The sequence below is a fragment of the Leucopleurus acutus genome, assembly GCF_964270905.1.
Source record: "Leucopleurus acutus genome assembly, chromosome: 14".
Taxonomy (NCBI): domain Eukaryota; kingdom Metazoa; phylum Chordata; class Mammalia; order Artiodactyla; family Delphinidae; genus Leucopleurus; species Leucopleurus acutus.
In genome coordinates, this window is record NC_139156.1 from 61,505,633 (window position 1) to 61,521,385 (window position 15,753).

At 40.6% G+C, this 15,753-nt stretch overlaps 1 protein-coding gene across 3 annotated transcripts in view; it reads right to left on the reverse strand.

Moving 5' to 3' along the window:
* Positions 1 to 15,753, reverse strand: part of SGPL1 (sphingosine-1-phosphate lyase 1) — a 53,230-nt gene that overhangs the window by 25,839 nt on the left and 11,638 nt on the right. For all 3 annotated transcript variants that reach the window (XM_082855058.1, XM_082855057.1, XM_082855056.1), the window contains 2 exons: positions 5,016 to 5,181; positions 201 to 268 (listed from right to left, as the gene is read on the reverse strand). In XM_082855058.1, the coding sequence (XP_082711184.1) occupies positions 201 to 268; positions 5,016 to 5,181 (234 nt within the window). The remainder of the gene's footprint in view (positions 1 to 200; positions 269 to 5,015; positions 5,182 to 15,753) is intronic.

The window sequence follows — 15,753 nt, forward strand, 5'->3', positions numbered from 1 at the left end:
CTATCCACTAGATGCCGACAGCACCCCCCTCCTCTTGTGATGTCCAAAAATGTCTCCAGACATTGTCGAATGTTTCTTGGAGGTGGGGGACAAAACTCACCCAGCCCCCTTGAACTTCTAGTTTCAGTGACTATACAGAAAGAGGTCTGATGACCATGGGGGTAGGAGGCGGTAGGGAAAATCTACAGGATTCTGCTTACCTTACGACCAATAATAGGCATCTTCCGGATAAGCTTAAAACATCTCTTTTTAAACCTTGACCATAAACCTAAAAGAAACAAATGGTTCTATTATCCAAATAAATTTCCACATATTATATGACCTGATAGTCATAATGTATGAACTATTCAACATGTCCTCCGCAATCTCACCTGCCCTCAGATGGCAAAGGTAGTTTCTTTCCTTTTTTAAAAAACCTTTTAATTTTTGAATAAGTAATACATTTACATGGTTCAAAAATAAACACACACACTCTCTCATCTATCCCCCAGACCCTCATCCTACCCCCAGGTTAATATTACTACTAGTTTCTAGATATCCTTCTAGAATTTCTTTATGCATATACAAGTAAGAATAGAGGTATGTTCTTATTTGTCTCTTTTACACAAAAGGTAGCATACTCCAGCACTGTACTAGACCTTGTTCTTCTACTTAGCAATATTCTCTTAAAGATCTGTGCTTCCTCATTCATTTTTATACCTGTAGAGTATTCCAGAGTATTCCATTAGATGGATGTACCTTAGTTTATTTAACCTGCCCTTTCCTGATGGAAACTTAAGTTGTTTCTAATATTTGCTATCACAAACCATGCTGAAATAGCTAACCTTGTAACACACACCGTATGTGTACGTGACAGTATACCTACAGGATAAATTCCCAGAAAGAGAATTGCTGGGTCAAGTATATTGCAGAGCTCCTTACCTTCCCAAGGTTTCCGGATGCCCAACATTTCTCTCCCCTCCCTCAAAACAAATGCCCAACCCGTGCTTTTCTTCAGGATCTATGCTCCAGTCTCTCATCCAACACACATCCCAACAACATTTTCTGGACCTAAAAAGGCCTTCAAATATCACGGACACCAATCAGACTCCATTCTGTTGGGCAGCACACAGGACAAATATGGAATTCTGATCCTATCAATTACAATAGTTATAAATACATGGCATCTAAATAGACAGTCGTGCCTTTTAATGAATTCACTTCAGTATATCTCAACTGACTCTGACAACAAGATTCTGAGGTTGGCAAAGAAGGCACTACCTACTATCCAAGGGCAGCTAAGGATCAAAGCATTAACTTGCTCAAGGCCACAGATCAGATCAGTGATGGGGCGGGGATTTAACTGAAGTCTTTGTTTTTCTAGTCCTAGACTCCCAGGCCTCTACACTGCTTCAGATGCACAACAGGAATTTTCAGTTATCCCAAGTGAGTTTCTAAGGAATCTACATGTAGGCTTTCTGCAAAGATACAAGGCATGAACTGAATGAACTTCACTGCTTTCCTAGGAGATCTGGGAAATCCAATTTCCTTGGCCAGAAGGTGCTTTCAACAGCCAAAGAATGTGTCTGTACGTTTTTTGGGTATTTATTATATGACGCCTTGCATCTTTACTAATTGTTTTTGCTTAGGTTGCATCCCTAAGTGCCTAGCACTGAGGTCAACACTCTGTAAATGTCTGGGACAAAACCCACTATCTAAGACACAGACTGACTAAGACAAAGGGACTGAAACCACTGTTACTTTTTGTTTAAATTTTGGAGTATCTCCTTTCAGTCCTGAGATCTTACTGTATGTACAATGTCATACCCTCTTCTCATTTACAGCATTTTCTACATTATTAAAAATTCTTCCTAAACATATTTTTCAGTGTTACCACAGTACTCCATCAAATGAGCATAACTTAGTGTTGGATAGTTAAGCTGCTTGTTATTTGATTATTTCTAACAATGTTAAAGCTGTAAAGATTCAGAACCACTTCCTTATTTAACAGATGAAGTAATTAATTAATGAGCTAGAAAGAGGTCTAGAAATCAGCAAGCTGAGTCAGGTGTCCAAAAGTACATTGATGTGACCACAGGTGGAGGAGAAAAGAGTAAACGAATTTTGTGGAAGTTGTGAGATAATATGGTACAGGGTAAAAAGAACAGAATACAGACCAGAGATGGAGAAATTGAGAATGAAAAGATTATATGGTCAAGACCTAAAAAGATAATCTCAAAAGCAAAATTTCCCAGAGGTACAGGAAAAGAAAGTAACGAGAATGTTTTAAGGTAATACAATAAGAAATGCCAGTGTAAGAACGACACTGCTTGGCTCTTTACAGTTTACAAATTCCTTTCACACCACTTATGCCACTCGATCCTCCCATTGTACTGCGAGGAAACAGGCCAACAGGCTTAAGGGTGTTGCCCAAGGTGCCATGGCTAGAAACCTCCTCCTACCACAGAACTCAGATTTCTGTTGATGAACTGCAGACAGTCCCACAGTTTAAGTCAACATGAGTTAGTAAGGATGGAGCAGGATTAAAGGAGAGATCACATCTTAGAGGGCTCCAGCCCTGCCCGGCCCCACCCTCCTGCCACCTCCAGTTCTTATCTACCCGTGTCTGTCCTGTGTTCCGCAATTACCCTCCCCCCTCAGAAGGGTACCCGGAATTTGAAGATCAGCAAAATTTATCACTAGACGGACCTTAGACTCCTCTAAGGCAATATACTAAAAGTGACTGGATGTTTAGTAATACGTGGAATACTTCTACATGAGCAAGGTGCTGAAGAAATCGGCAGTTCTATCAAAATTACCTCTGATCTCTGGCGGGAAGACATTTCTATCTGTGTCTAAAATTCAAGTTGGAAGTTACAAAATAAAAAATGTGTTGTGTGTGTATATGTATTAAAGCAATATGAAATTGCCAATATTCAACAATTTTCGACCGACAAAAACTACATTTTATGATTCAAGCAGATTCAGATACAGAAAGAGATACAGATACATAAATGGTGGCTGTCTCTAGGTAGTAAGATTTGAATTTTTTTCTTATGGTTTAGCTACACTGCCTAATTTTATACAATGAACATGTACTGCTTTTATAATAAGAAAAAATGTTATTAAAAATAAAACAACCACAATGGCTTGGAGTTCACAAAGATTCAGATGCCACATACCATTAACACACTGCTCCTATTAATTTTCTCATGGTGTCCTCAGAAGCCAGCACATTCTTTTTTGAACGCTAAAGGCAAGTAAGTACCTGAGACCTAAGACGGCTTTGCTTCAACTACCGGTTAAGCGAAATGCACATGGGCACCGAGGGCTGCACAATGGAAAACAGAAGTGAAAACCTAAAGCTAATACTAATCACAGTAAAGAAACATAAACCTCAAGATCTCTGCCCTTAGTTTGGATTTACAAATGCACCACCTTAAAAGGAAAGGTACACAGAATGGTGGCTGCCAGGAGCCGGGGAGAGGGAGTTGTGGGAAGTTTGTGTTTAATGGGTACAGAGCTTACAATGATGAGGGAGTTCTAGATGAGAGAGTTCTAGAGAAGGATGGTGGCGATGGCTGCACAACAATGTGAATGTACTTAACGTCACTGAACTGTCCACTTAAAAATGGGTAAAGTGATCAATTTTATGTTATGTATATTCTATCACAATAAAAAAAAGAGAAGTCCATTTACTGCTACTCCTTAGAGGCCTCTGGAATCGGACAGGATGGTGGGCAGCACTGAATCAAATGCTTCCCAGGAAAGGAATAAGCCTGAGCAGAAGAGACAGGGGTTGCGTCCGTTTCCAAACCATGGAGCAAACGAAGCACAAGGGTTAGTCTGTCTAATTTGTCAGAGTTTATGAGAAAATCTTGCACGGACTAGGAGCAGAAATTGAGGACAGGGTTTTTAAAGCTGGAGTGAGCTAAACTTCAGACAGGGCAGTCACGTCTCATTTCCATTTTAACTAAGTGCAATGTTGACTCCGCCATAACCCGGCAATGTTACTAGAACAGCTGGATGGCTGTCTGCATGGTAAAGAGAGGAAACAGAATCTGGCCTCTAAGTTGACTTTTCTGGGGGAAGAGGAAGAAAAGCAGAAACAGTATTCTGTTAAAGAGCCCCTTCAAACAGATGTTATCAGGGAAGCAAATAGTTATGGAAATTTTAAACAAATGAGAAATGGCAAGCAACTCTCATCAATGTTATTAACTCAGATACCCTACTAAGGGTGAGGAAGGGGTGCAGGGGAGTGTACAGAGCACCCACCACCTCTCCTACTATTTACTTACAAAACACAGCCTGCAGGGGAAAAGAATTTGTAAGGAGGTACCACACAACCAGGCGGTTGGGAGGTTGGGAGGGGTGCAGGGAGTGTGGGCAGGATCTGAGGAAGGATGGAGGATGTTCAAACTGATCACTAATAGCCATCTCATCTTCCACACTCCCTGAGAAGCAGCCTCCTCTTCCCACGTCAGTCTGGCTCCCAGAGTCACTACCCAGGAAGCTCAAAGTGTACTGTCCCCTTACAGCAGAGGTTCAACTCCAAGAGGACACGGACCCTGTACTACTTGTATAGATCCCTACAGCCTGGCAGTGCCTGACACACAGCAGACATTCCAATGGTCACTGCATGAGTGCTGTTCCAATGTCACATAATCTTTATTGAAACAATGGCCTAAAATGAAAGCAATAAACTCATGCTTGGGGAACTCCAGGTGACACAATTATGTTCTAGGCAAGAAGCTGAAAGTGAAGAGTTTAAACCATACTCTGTGGATCCTTACCAGGACTAATCTCTCAGGGGGTTTAATGTAAACTGCAAATCCAGAAAAAATCAATGTAACAGTTACAGTTACACAAGTCCTATTAAAATTTTACCAGTCAGAAGGCAATGTCCTTTCTATTTAAACAGATTTTAAAAATCACAACCAAACCAACCAGACAAGAAATTAGTACAGTCCCTTAGCCATCAGTTCCAAAGCTAGTGTAACTCCACTGTATCTTTACAGGGGGGACAGTATACTTACTCTCTGGCTGGAAGATAAACTCGTATACCCAGACTATCAGCAGAGTCCACACGACACTCCATGCAATTAGCTGCCAGGGCTCATACTTGCTGCAATGCCCGTTTACATAATTCTTGGCCTTTGTGGAATACACTTCCAAAATCTCGAGGTAGGGCTCAAAGGCCTTCTAGAAATACAAAAGAAAAAAGAAATATTACATTCAAAGAGAGAAAGGAAGTCTATTCTTAGTTTGCTCTTCAACTCATTTTTCAAGGGCAAGGCCACTCATGATCTGGCCCTACCCCAGCAATAATCTTATCATCCTGCTTCTGCGCTAGGAACTCCAGTGCACACTGCCCCTTAACAGACAAGTGGACTTTGACAGCATTTTTGATCTTCTATCTGTAAAATAAAAGGTTAATTGGACTTCCCTGGTGGTGCAGTGGTTAAGAATCCACCTGCCAATGCAGGGGACACAGGTTCGAGCCCTGGTCCGGGAAGATCCCACATGCCATGGAGCAACTAAGCCCATGCGCCACAACTACTGAGCCTGTGTTCTAGAGCCCGCGAGCCACAACTACTGAGCCCATGCACCACAACTACTTAGCCTGCACCCTAGAGCCCAGGAGCCACAACTACTGAGCCCGCATGCCACAACTACTGAAGCCTGCGCACCTAGAGCCCATGCTCGACAAGAGAAGCCACCGCAATGAGAAGCCCGCGCACCGCAATGAAGAGTAGCCCCAGCTCACCACAACTAGAGAAAGCCCGCACACAGCAACGAAGACCCAACGCAGCCAAAAATAAATAAAATAAATAAATAAAAGGTTAAGCTAGATCATCATTTCAGCTCTAAAGTTTCTAGATGACTGCAGTATTCACTGTCCCACTCAACTAATCTTCTCAATATGAACGTCTTTCTCTTCTTCTCTACTTGAATCTTTCCCCACCTCTAACACAAAAGGCAGCAGACTGTTTCCGTAAAAGGCCAGATAGTAAGTATTTTAGGCGCTGCAGGCCAAAAGTCTCTGTCACAACTACTCAACTCTGCTGCTGTAGCGCAAACACAGTCACAAAATAGTGGGTAAAGAAATGAACGTGGCTGTGTTCCAACAAAATTTAATTACAGATGCTAAAATTTGAATTTCATGTAATTTCACATATCACAAAATATTCTTTTTATAAAAACAATTTCAAGTTAAAATATCATTTTAGCTCATGGGCTATACAAAAACAGGCAGCAGGCCAGATTTGGCCCGTAGGCCATAGCCTGCCAATCTCTGCTCTAAGGCCCTATTTGACGAAAACTCTTATAGCCAGGAACCATATCTTATCACTATGTGTATCCCTCACAATACATAGCACAAGCAAGAAAAAATCCTCTCCCCTGAAGTTACCAGAATACCCAACTCATGAGAATTAATCTCCCCCATTAAATTCTCGTCAAACATTCATTTGTGCCTCTACACAGAGCTGATCACAATGCGCCTTGCAGTCTACTCATCTGTTTCTCATCTCCTTTACAACATGATTAGGCCCCTGAAGACGACCGGATCCCAGTCATATTCACAAGCCGCCGAGTGCCCTGTACAAAATACGTTCATCTTCAGTCTGCCATTCACTCACTTATTCAACATTTATGAAGCTTCTCCAGTGTTTAAGGCATTCAGCTGGGGGAACATTAAGGTATATATGCTAAGTTCTTGCCCTTACTGAGCTTACAATCTAATGAGAGAGGTTCATACATACACATGCAGACACACATGGGCACACACATATATAAACAAGTAATTGGAACTCTTCAGGATAAACACTATAAAAAGGTTGTAAATGAAGTGCTAAGAGAGACCACTAAGGAAGGCCTATCTAACTCTACCTGAGGGGAGATGAGGAAGATATGACAGAGGATAAAATCTAACAATGATCAAAAAAAATTCTCTAGGCAGAAAAATTAAAAGAAAAAAAAAGTCATACCAGGAAGACAGAATAATAGCTGCAAATGCATAAAAAGAGTCTGAGAATGGCAAAAAGGTCTGTGTAGTAAGAGCACAGGCTAGATGAGGGCAGAGACCATATCTGTCTTCTCCAGCACTAAATCCTCAACATATAGCATGGTGCCTGGCAAACAATTTGTACTGAATAAAAGCTTGGAGAGTGGCTTGACAGTGACCAAGTAAATGAGTGAACACATCAAGTTACAAGAGAACTGAGGCTGGGAGAAATACACTAGGTCCAGATTTTAAATGGTCTTGGGGAAAAAAACGGATAGAGATTGGAAGTATAAATTGATAGGTACTTTTTGTAAAGTGATTTATCAGTATCTATTAACATTTTAAATGTATATTCATTTTTACCCAGAAATTCTTTTTGGTATCTATATAATTGCACCTATGTACATGTTCAAGGACTTTCACTTCAGTATTCTTTGTAACAGCAAAAGAAAAAATATAAATAACTGTCCATTGATAAATGGTTAAATAAACTATAATATATGCATTTTATGTACCCATACTATGCAGCATTAAAAAGAAGACAGATTTATGGACTTCCCTGGTGGCGCAGTGGTTAAGAATCCGCCTGCCAGTGCAGGGGACACGGGTTCGAGCCCTGGTCTGGGAAGATCCCACGTGCCGCAGAGCAAATAAGCCCGTGCGCCACAACTACTGAGCCTGCGCTCTAGAGCCCGTGAGCCACGACTACTGAAGCCCGCACACCTAGAGCCCATGCTCCACAACAAGAGAAGCCACCGCAGTGAGAAGCCTGTGCACCACAACAAAGAGTAGCCCCCGTTCGCCCCAACTAGAGAAAGCCCGTGCGCAGCAACGAAGACCCAATGCAGCCAAAAATAAAAAATATATACATAAATAAATAAATTTATATATTTAAAAAAAGACAGATTTAAATGAACCACATGGAAAAATTACCAGAACACGATGTTGAGTTAAAAAAAAAAAAGAAAAAAGCAAATAGCAGAACAACAAAAACAAAACGAAAGGTATGGGTATTAATCAGCAGAGCAATTTTTTTTTTTTTAAGATAACTTCATGGGAAAGGAATAGAAGGAGGACAGAAATTAGAGACAAAAATTTTAGTTAAGAGGACTGTTGAAATAGTCCAAGGGAGGGGCTTCCCTGGTGGCGCCGCGGTTAAGAATCCGCCTGCCAATGCAGGGGACCCGGGTTCTAGCCCTGGTCCGGGGAGATCCCACATGCCGCGGAGCAGCTAAACCCGTGTGCCTGTGCCACAACTACTGAAGCCCGCGCACCTAGAGCCTGTGCTCCGCAACAAGAGAAGCCACTGCAATGAGAAGCCCATGCACCGCAACAAAGAGTAGCCCCCCGCTCACCGCAACTAGACAAAGCCCGCACACAGCAACAAAGACCCAATACAGCCAAAAATAATAAATAAATAAAATTAATTAATTAATTAATTTTTTAAAAAAGTCCAGGGGAGAAATAAACTGGGTTTCACCTTAAGCAGTATGGTATCTGGGCCAAAACATGGTATGGATTTGAACAACATTTTTAGAACAGTGTTTGATAACTTATTAGATATAGAAAGTATGGAGTGGGAAAAATACAGATAATTCCAGATTTTCAAGTTTGAGAGACCGGCTTAGTGGTGACAGCATTAACCATGGCAGACTAGAAGAGGAAGGGAAGCTGAAGATGGTAGAGGAGATTCTGAGAACAAGATAATGCTGTAGGTTTATGGTCCTGATGGATATCTACATGCAATGTTCGAGGACAGCATGAAAGCTCAGAAGGAGGACGGGTGCTCAACTAATGTTTGTTGAAAGCATTTATACACTTAGCAATTAGGCTGCAGTATAAGGTAATTAGCATTAGACAAGTACTGGGTTCCCAGAGGGCTATCCATGGAAACACAGTTTATCTGCAACCCCCTCATAGTTCTTGGTGGCCATTCCCTAGAGCCCACTGTTGCTATCAACAATCTCAATCCTGCACAGCAGTGGCAGTGCTGGTCGAGACCAGAGAAAGACCAGAGGAGTCTACCATCATTGAAGGTATGTCATAATTTCAACTATTATAGAGAATTTTCTAGTGTTAAAGCTGTGATCAAACCAAATGGTTGAATGGTGTGTATGAATGGGATGACGGAAGAACAATCATACAGATCAGCTTTTCCTCTGGTGATTCTAGTTCCTGGCTCACCCAGAAAATAGAGGTTACCAATTGCAAAAGATGACTGTAGATATTATCACAGCACTGACTAAACAAACGAGTAACATAACTAGTATTAGGGAAAGAGCAAAGAATCAGCACATGCAAACTACTTCCATTTTTAAAAAGCCTATTAAGATATGAAGGCATTCCTTGCTAACATTTACAAAATTATATTCAGCAAAAGTATATTTTCTTTGTAATTGCTATGAGAAGATAATGGGAGTCCTTGAATATATCTCCTTAAGAGGAGATATAGAGAAACACCTCTCAAGGAGATCTATTTCTATATTCTCTTACTCCAGTGACAGAATGATACTGTACTTGGAGGGGTCCTAGCAAGCTTTTTGAATGGGCAACCAGTGGGTCACAGAAATTATATCTCCTGGCCTCATTCCAAGGTTCTTCTAGGTTACTACAAACAACCTAGGCTCAGTCCCAACAAAGAAGCACCTCACAACACTGACAACTCGCTGCACTATAGGGCTCTGTGGGGTAATGTGTGCTATCTCCTTGGAAAAAAGGATGAGGCAGTTCCTTGGGGCCTTGCAACCAGCAGCAACCCCAGGCTGGGTTCTGATGCAATAGTCCAGCCCTGGGGAAGTATACAATCTAAATGCTGAAGAGAACTTTAGAGATCAAGCCCACATTTTCATTTTACAGAGGCCCCGAAGCAGCACGGCGTACCTCACTCAGCTCATGCAGACGGGCTTGTGTCAGAGTGGAGAGAAGGAACCCACGCCTCCTGCCAGTATTTAGTACTCTTTCAATGCTTCATTCTCAGTGTCACAGGCAGAGGATCACTAAACACATTACAATCCAGCGCTATCCCAAGAATTTTCTTTCCACAATTTATGCTCCTGGCAGAATATACCTTGGATATATGGTAACATACAACAAACCAAAATTGTACTGCTAGGTCATGACTACAGAAAAAACATCCAGACAGAGATGGCACGAGAACGTAATATAATTATAATTACTATTTCCCACCGCATCTTTCTTCTTATAGAAATATATTTTGTCTATATACACTTGCATATTTATTTATAATTACAATACTTAGGCTTCTGTCTATTTCAACTTAATCTCTACATTGTGTCTCTGGAAATACAAGAACCATAAGTGGTCATCTATGAAGGCCACTAGCTTATTGTGCAACTCCAGGCAAATTATTTCACCCACCTGTGCCTTCATTTCTTTATCTAGAAGGGACACAGAATATTCACAAAATAAAGTGTCTGTGTACATGTGTGTCTGTGGGTATGTGTGGGTGTTTGTGGCTGTTTATCTCTAATATCTGCTTAACAGAAAAGTAGTTTTGGTAAAACTTCCACAAAAAAAAGCATTCTTTCCTTCACACTTCTATAAAATTGGAAATGTATTCCCCTAGAGGAAAAAAACAAAATACTTTGCCCAATGAATGTATATAAAATGATAGTAAGAATACCATAAATCTTTTAAAAGTATAATATTAAAGGAAAAAATATCAACTTTAGTGTGAAGATTTAAAATATTAACTACTTTGAAGAAGCTACTGTCAAATAAGGATGAATAAACTAACCAGACTTTCTCTTTTTATTCATCCCACTTCAATCTAAAGATTTAGGTTTTAGCAGATACCTAAAAGACATCAAAATAGTACTCAATAATCCTAATCATTACTAGACAAAAGGCAGCTGGTGGAATGTATGGGAGCTTGGTAGCCTACTATTCTCATACTGAACCCTCTCACCCCCCAAATCACTTCAAGGGAGCAAGACACTTCCGTGAACATGATAGTAGCAGTCTACAAATTTGGTAAATTTGGGGCCTGCCACTTTTTTTTTTTTTTTTTTTTTTTTAAGCATATGGTTTGGGCTTTTTTGGCTGTGTTGGGTCTTCATTGCTGCGTGTGGGCTTTCTCTAGTTGTGGCGAGCGGGGGCTACTCCTTGTTGTGGTGCACGGGCTCCTCACTGTGATGGCTTCTCTTGGTGCGGAGCACGGGCTCTAGGCACACAGGCTTCAGCAGTTGTGGCTCACGGGCTCTAGAGTGCAGACTCCATAGTTGTGGCACATGGGCTTAGTTGCTCCGCGGCATGTGGGATCTTCCTGGACCAGGGCTCCAACCCGTGTCCCCTGCATTGGCAGGTGGATTCTCAACCACTGCGCCACCGGGGAAGTCCCAGGGCATGTCACTTTTTAGACCAAAGAGTTTCAAACTTTTCCAATACAGTCCCACAGAAATGTATTTTACAACACAAACTAGCACGCACAGCAACAGAAAGATATAAAACCAAAACAAAAATTTCCAAAATAATACTTAACACCTTATTACTTGTGATACACTTACATTTCTTTTCTATTTCTTCCTTCTTTTTTCAAAGGCTTGGCCCACTAAATTGATTCTGCATCCCTCTAAATGGATCATGACCTTCAGTTTTAAAACCAGTGTGTTACAGTGGTTTCACTCCTGGCTTCCTTAAATTTAGAATGCGGTTCTGTAATGCAGTGAAGGGAGTTAACACTAAGGTTATTTTCCACTCAACACAATCTCAGTGCTTTTTATACTTAGGATTTATTCTCTTAACATTTTTGTGAGGCCAGGATTATGACGTGATGGAGTGACTCAGTCCAGGAAACTCAGAATTCTCCAATCACAAGATACTTTCCTATCAGTACTAGCCCACGGTTCTCCCCAATGATAATAAACTCTTTCAGTCCTTAAATCACTTCAAGAGAACAAGATTCTGTAAGCAGACTTCCCATAATGGCACTATCCACATCCCCATTCCCCCGAAAAAAACTTCTTTGAGAACTATTACTGTACTTAACCAACGGCCAATTAGGCAGTGATAATTTTCCTCCATTAAATGTCCTTAATTACCAACTTATACCAGAAGAAACATTGTAAAAATGACTATCACTGAAAGAAGACATTTCCAGACCCACACTGGATGGTGCTTCTTTCCTCAATAATAACAATCCCTTCACCATGATTTAATGGGGGCTAACCAGTAGAACGCATCAAAATCAGCCAAGGAGCTTTCTCCAGAACACTCCACCCCAGAGGTTTAGTAAGTACAGAGTGGAGCCCAGAAATATATATTTTGGAAAACTTCCCCCAGGTGATTGTGACAGACATCCTTGCTTGGTTAAGAACCCTTTCTCTACACCACAACATGGCCCCTACTCTCCCCATCCCCTTCTTTGATAAAAGAATTACCCAATAATTGAGTTAACATATTACTAGACGGGGGTAAAAAGACATCCACCAAGTTTTACTGTAAGTGTTAAAGTTGGGGCCCAGCCACATCAATCCACAGATCAATGCATTACTCATGGCTAATATTTATTCTCTGGCCAGATACTAAAGAAAATCAAAATCTTCCACTCTGCAATGCTACAGAGAAAAAAAGGATTTTGTTTTCCTCTTCCTTCCACTTTCTTCACCTCTAATACAAGTGCACAATTCAACACTCAAAAGAGTTTTTCCAGAAGAGTCAGAAATCTGAGCTTTAAAGCAGGAATGGGCTGTTGAGGAAAAGAAAAACCTGTTTTACCCAGTTCATCCACGCCTGAATGTCTTCAAATCAAATGGTACTCTAGTGACTGAGACTCAGGTAAGGGAGTGAAGTTAAAATACAGAAGAAAACCTATAAGTTAAGTATTTATTCTTACTCTACTTCTGCTCTAAAAATGGGGGAAAAATGAACTGAATCTGATTCTCTTTCATATTATATTCTGCAGAACTTCAAAGTGCAAAGCAAACAGGTAAGAAAACACTATTGTCTTTAGAGCCTCAAAAGGCATTAAAGTTTATCAGCAAAAACAGATCACAAGCTCAAAGGGAAAACTCCCTTGGGTCATTAAAGAAGTAAGAATTGTGCAATAAACCAAACAGTCATTCCAACCAACCAATGGTGACTGTGTGATATAGAAATGTTTAAAGGGACCGAGTCATCATTTCTTAGGAGGTAAAGAGCAAACCATATACTTCCCCCAAAATTCTACTATGTAAGTCAAAAGATACAGTATCTGAGAAGCTCATCTCAAAAAGCTTAACTGTCCACATTTCCCTTCCAGCCATGCCTCGAGTCAAGTATACATGCTCAGTACTAGTTCACAAGCACTTACAAAGTCTAATTGCTCTACACTTAACACTGTAGTATTTGGGCAAAGCACCCCGTCACTGAGACACAATCTTGGCCTCTGAAAGGAGAGACAGCCATGCAATGTTCTCCAGTCATTAGGAGTGCACTCACAGAAAATCCAAGCTCCTGTGTTCATAAAAGTGGGCAGCCCCGAAGACTGCCAAATGGTTGCTGAGAACTTTTTATTCATTTACTTATGGTCAGGACCATAAGTCTGTCTTCAAGTGAAGACAGATGCTGATTCTGTCAACTAACAACTCTGAGCACCTCTCTTCTGATGTCTATCAAGAAAGGCACTACAGGGCTTCCCTGGTGCGCAGTGGTTGAGAGTCCGCCTGCCGATGCAGGGGACACGGGTTCGTGCCCCGGTCTGGGAAGATCCCAAATGCCGCGGAGCAGCTGGGCCCGTGAGCCATGGCCGCTGAGCCTGTGTGTCCGGAGCCTGTGCTCGGCAACGGGAGGGGCCACAACAGTGAGAGGCCCGCGTACCAAAAAAAAAAAAAAAGAAAGGCACTACAGGGAGCTTAACCTAGCAGAGAAGACTGAAATGCATAAAACTAAGTTGAACAAGCAGAGGAACAGGCTGAGGGATGTAGAGGTAAGGGCAATCATGGGTTTTCTTGGTAAATACATTCTCAGCCTGAGGGAAGTAGGGAAGATGTGGGGAAAAAGTACTCTGCAAACCTGAACATGTCATGTTGCCAAATTTGCTATGAACTCCCAGAGTCTCTTAAAGTCAGTAGCTAAATGACTTACTGTACACGTGCACAGAAGTTACCTTTCAAAGTAAAAGAGGTTCATTATCCTCTGAAGACTGGAAATGAGAACCCCCTGGAGAATAAGCAAGGTCTAGTGGAAATAATCCTACGTTCTTCACACACAAAGGAGAAGTCTTGACTTCCCTGAGCATACCACAACTGGGGAAGAAGTTGTCTAGGCTTCTCCCTTCCTGTACTTCTTTTACTAATAGGATTATCTAGCTACCTTTGTCAGAGTTAAGATAGCTAGACTTTTTTTTTCTAGAAAAGCTAGACTTTTCTAAACTAGTTATAGAGATCCCCTCCCTTCAATAGTCATGCTGATATTAGAGATGAGAAATACTGAATATATGCCCAAAAGTGTAACCTAAGTTAAGATGCAAAGCCTACTTCTCTGGAGATTTCTAACAAATAATCCTGTTCAAAAGAATAAACCAGAGACCTACCCCTGGGTCTCCGACTGATACTCAATGGATACAAACATTTTTCTAAATCTAGTCACAAAGGAGATGCTTTTTAAAACTGAAGTAAAACTCTAAATTTAAAATTAACACTTGGAAGACTTTCAGACTTTTTGGATAATCTGTTGAAAGTGCAGGAAAAATTGTGTGTTTCCAGTGGAAAATCACACATTGTCTAGGACATCCCTCTGATTCTGATTATATAGCAGTTATTTTACAAGTCTGGAAGTTGTAGATAACTGATAGCAATGCAAACTGATCTTAATCTATAAACATATAAAGTCTGCCATGTCCAGTAAAGGTTCAAATGACCTCCCTCTCCACTATGGAAGAAACTAGTTTTGCCTGCATTTGCATACTTATTTTAATATTCCTGATCTATAAATGTATCTGTTCTTTGGACTTCTCCTTTGAACACTGTAAGTAAAATAAAGTGTGTATTCATTTCCTAACTGTATGAGTGTCATGATTTTACTTTTTGGAAATTATCTTTTAACAAAAGCTAAATGTTCTCAGTCCCCTAACCTCCCCCACCAAAAAATGCCTGGGAATATAAAATCTTGCAAATAATTACAAAGCGTTCAGGACATCCTGAAGGCCAGTCATATATGGGATCCATATTCCTCAGATTAATAATGCCTTCCCTAAAATGAATCATAGAAGTAGCCTTAATATGACAAACTATCCTATTATATATAAAGCAAACAACATTTTTGAGAACAAAATAGAAACACTGGATATATCCATCACTTACAATTCTTCAGGAAAAGCCTCATGAGCATAATAAAAAGGAATGAAGTTCTGATCCATGCTACAACATGGATGAACCTTGAAAACATCACGCTAAGAGAAAAAAGTCAATTATAGAACACCACGTAGTATTTATATGATTTATATGATTTATATAGGAAATGTTCTGAATAAGGAAATCTATAGACAAAAAGTAGTTTGCTGGTTGCCTAGGAGTAGGAGACGGGGAGGAAGTGACTACTAATGAGTAAGGGGTTTCTTCTGAAAATGTTCTAAATTGTAGCAACAGCTGTACAACTCTGTGAATACACTAAAAACCACTGGATTGTATACTTTGAAGGAAAAAAAGCATTATGACTCAGCAATTCCATTTATGCTCACCAAATGTTCTCTTAGCTAAGACCAACCACCTAAGATTGTTTGGATTCAAAGACTTTCTTTAAAAAAGTCTTTCTGGAAAAAAAGTTTCCAT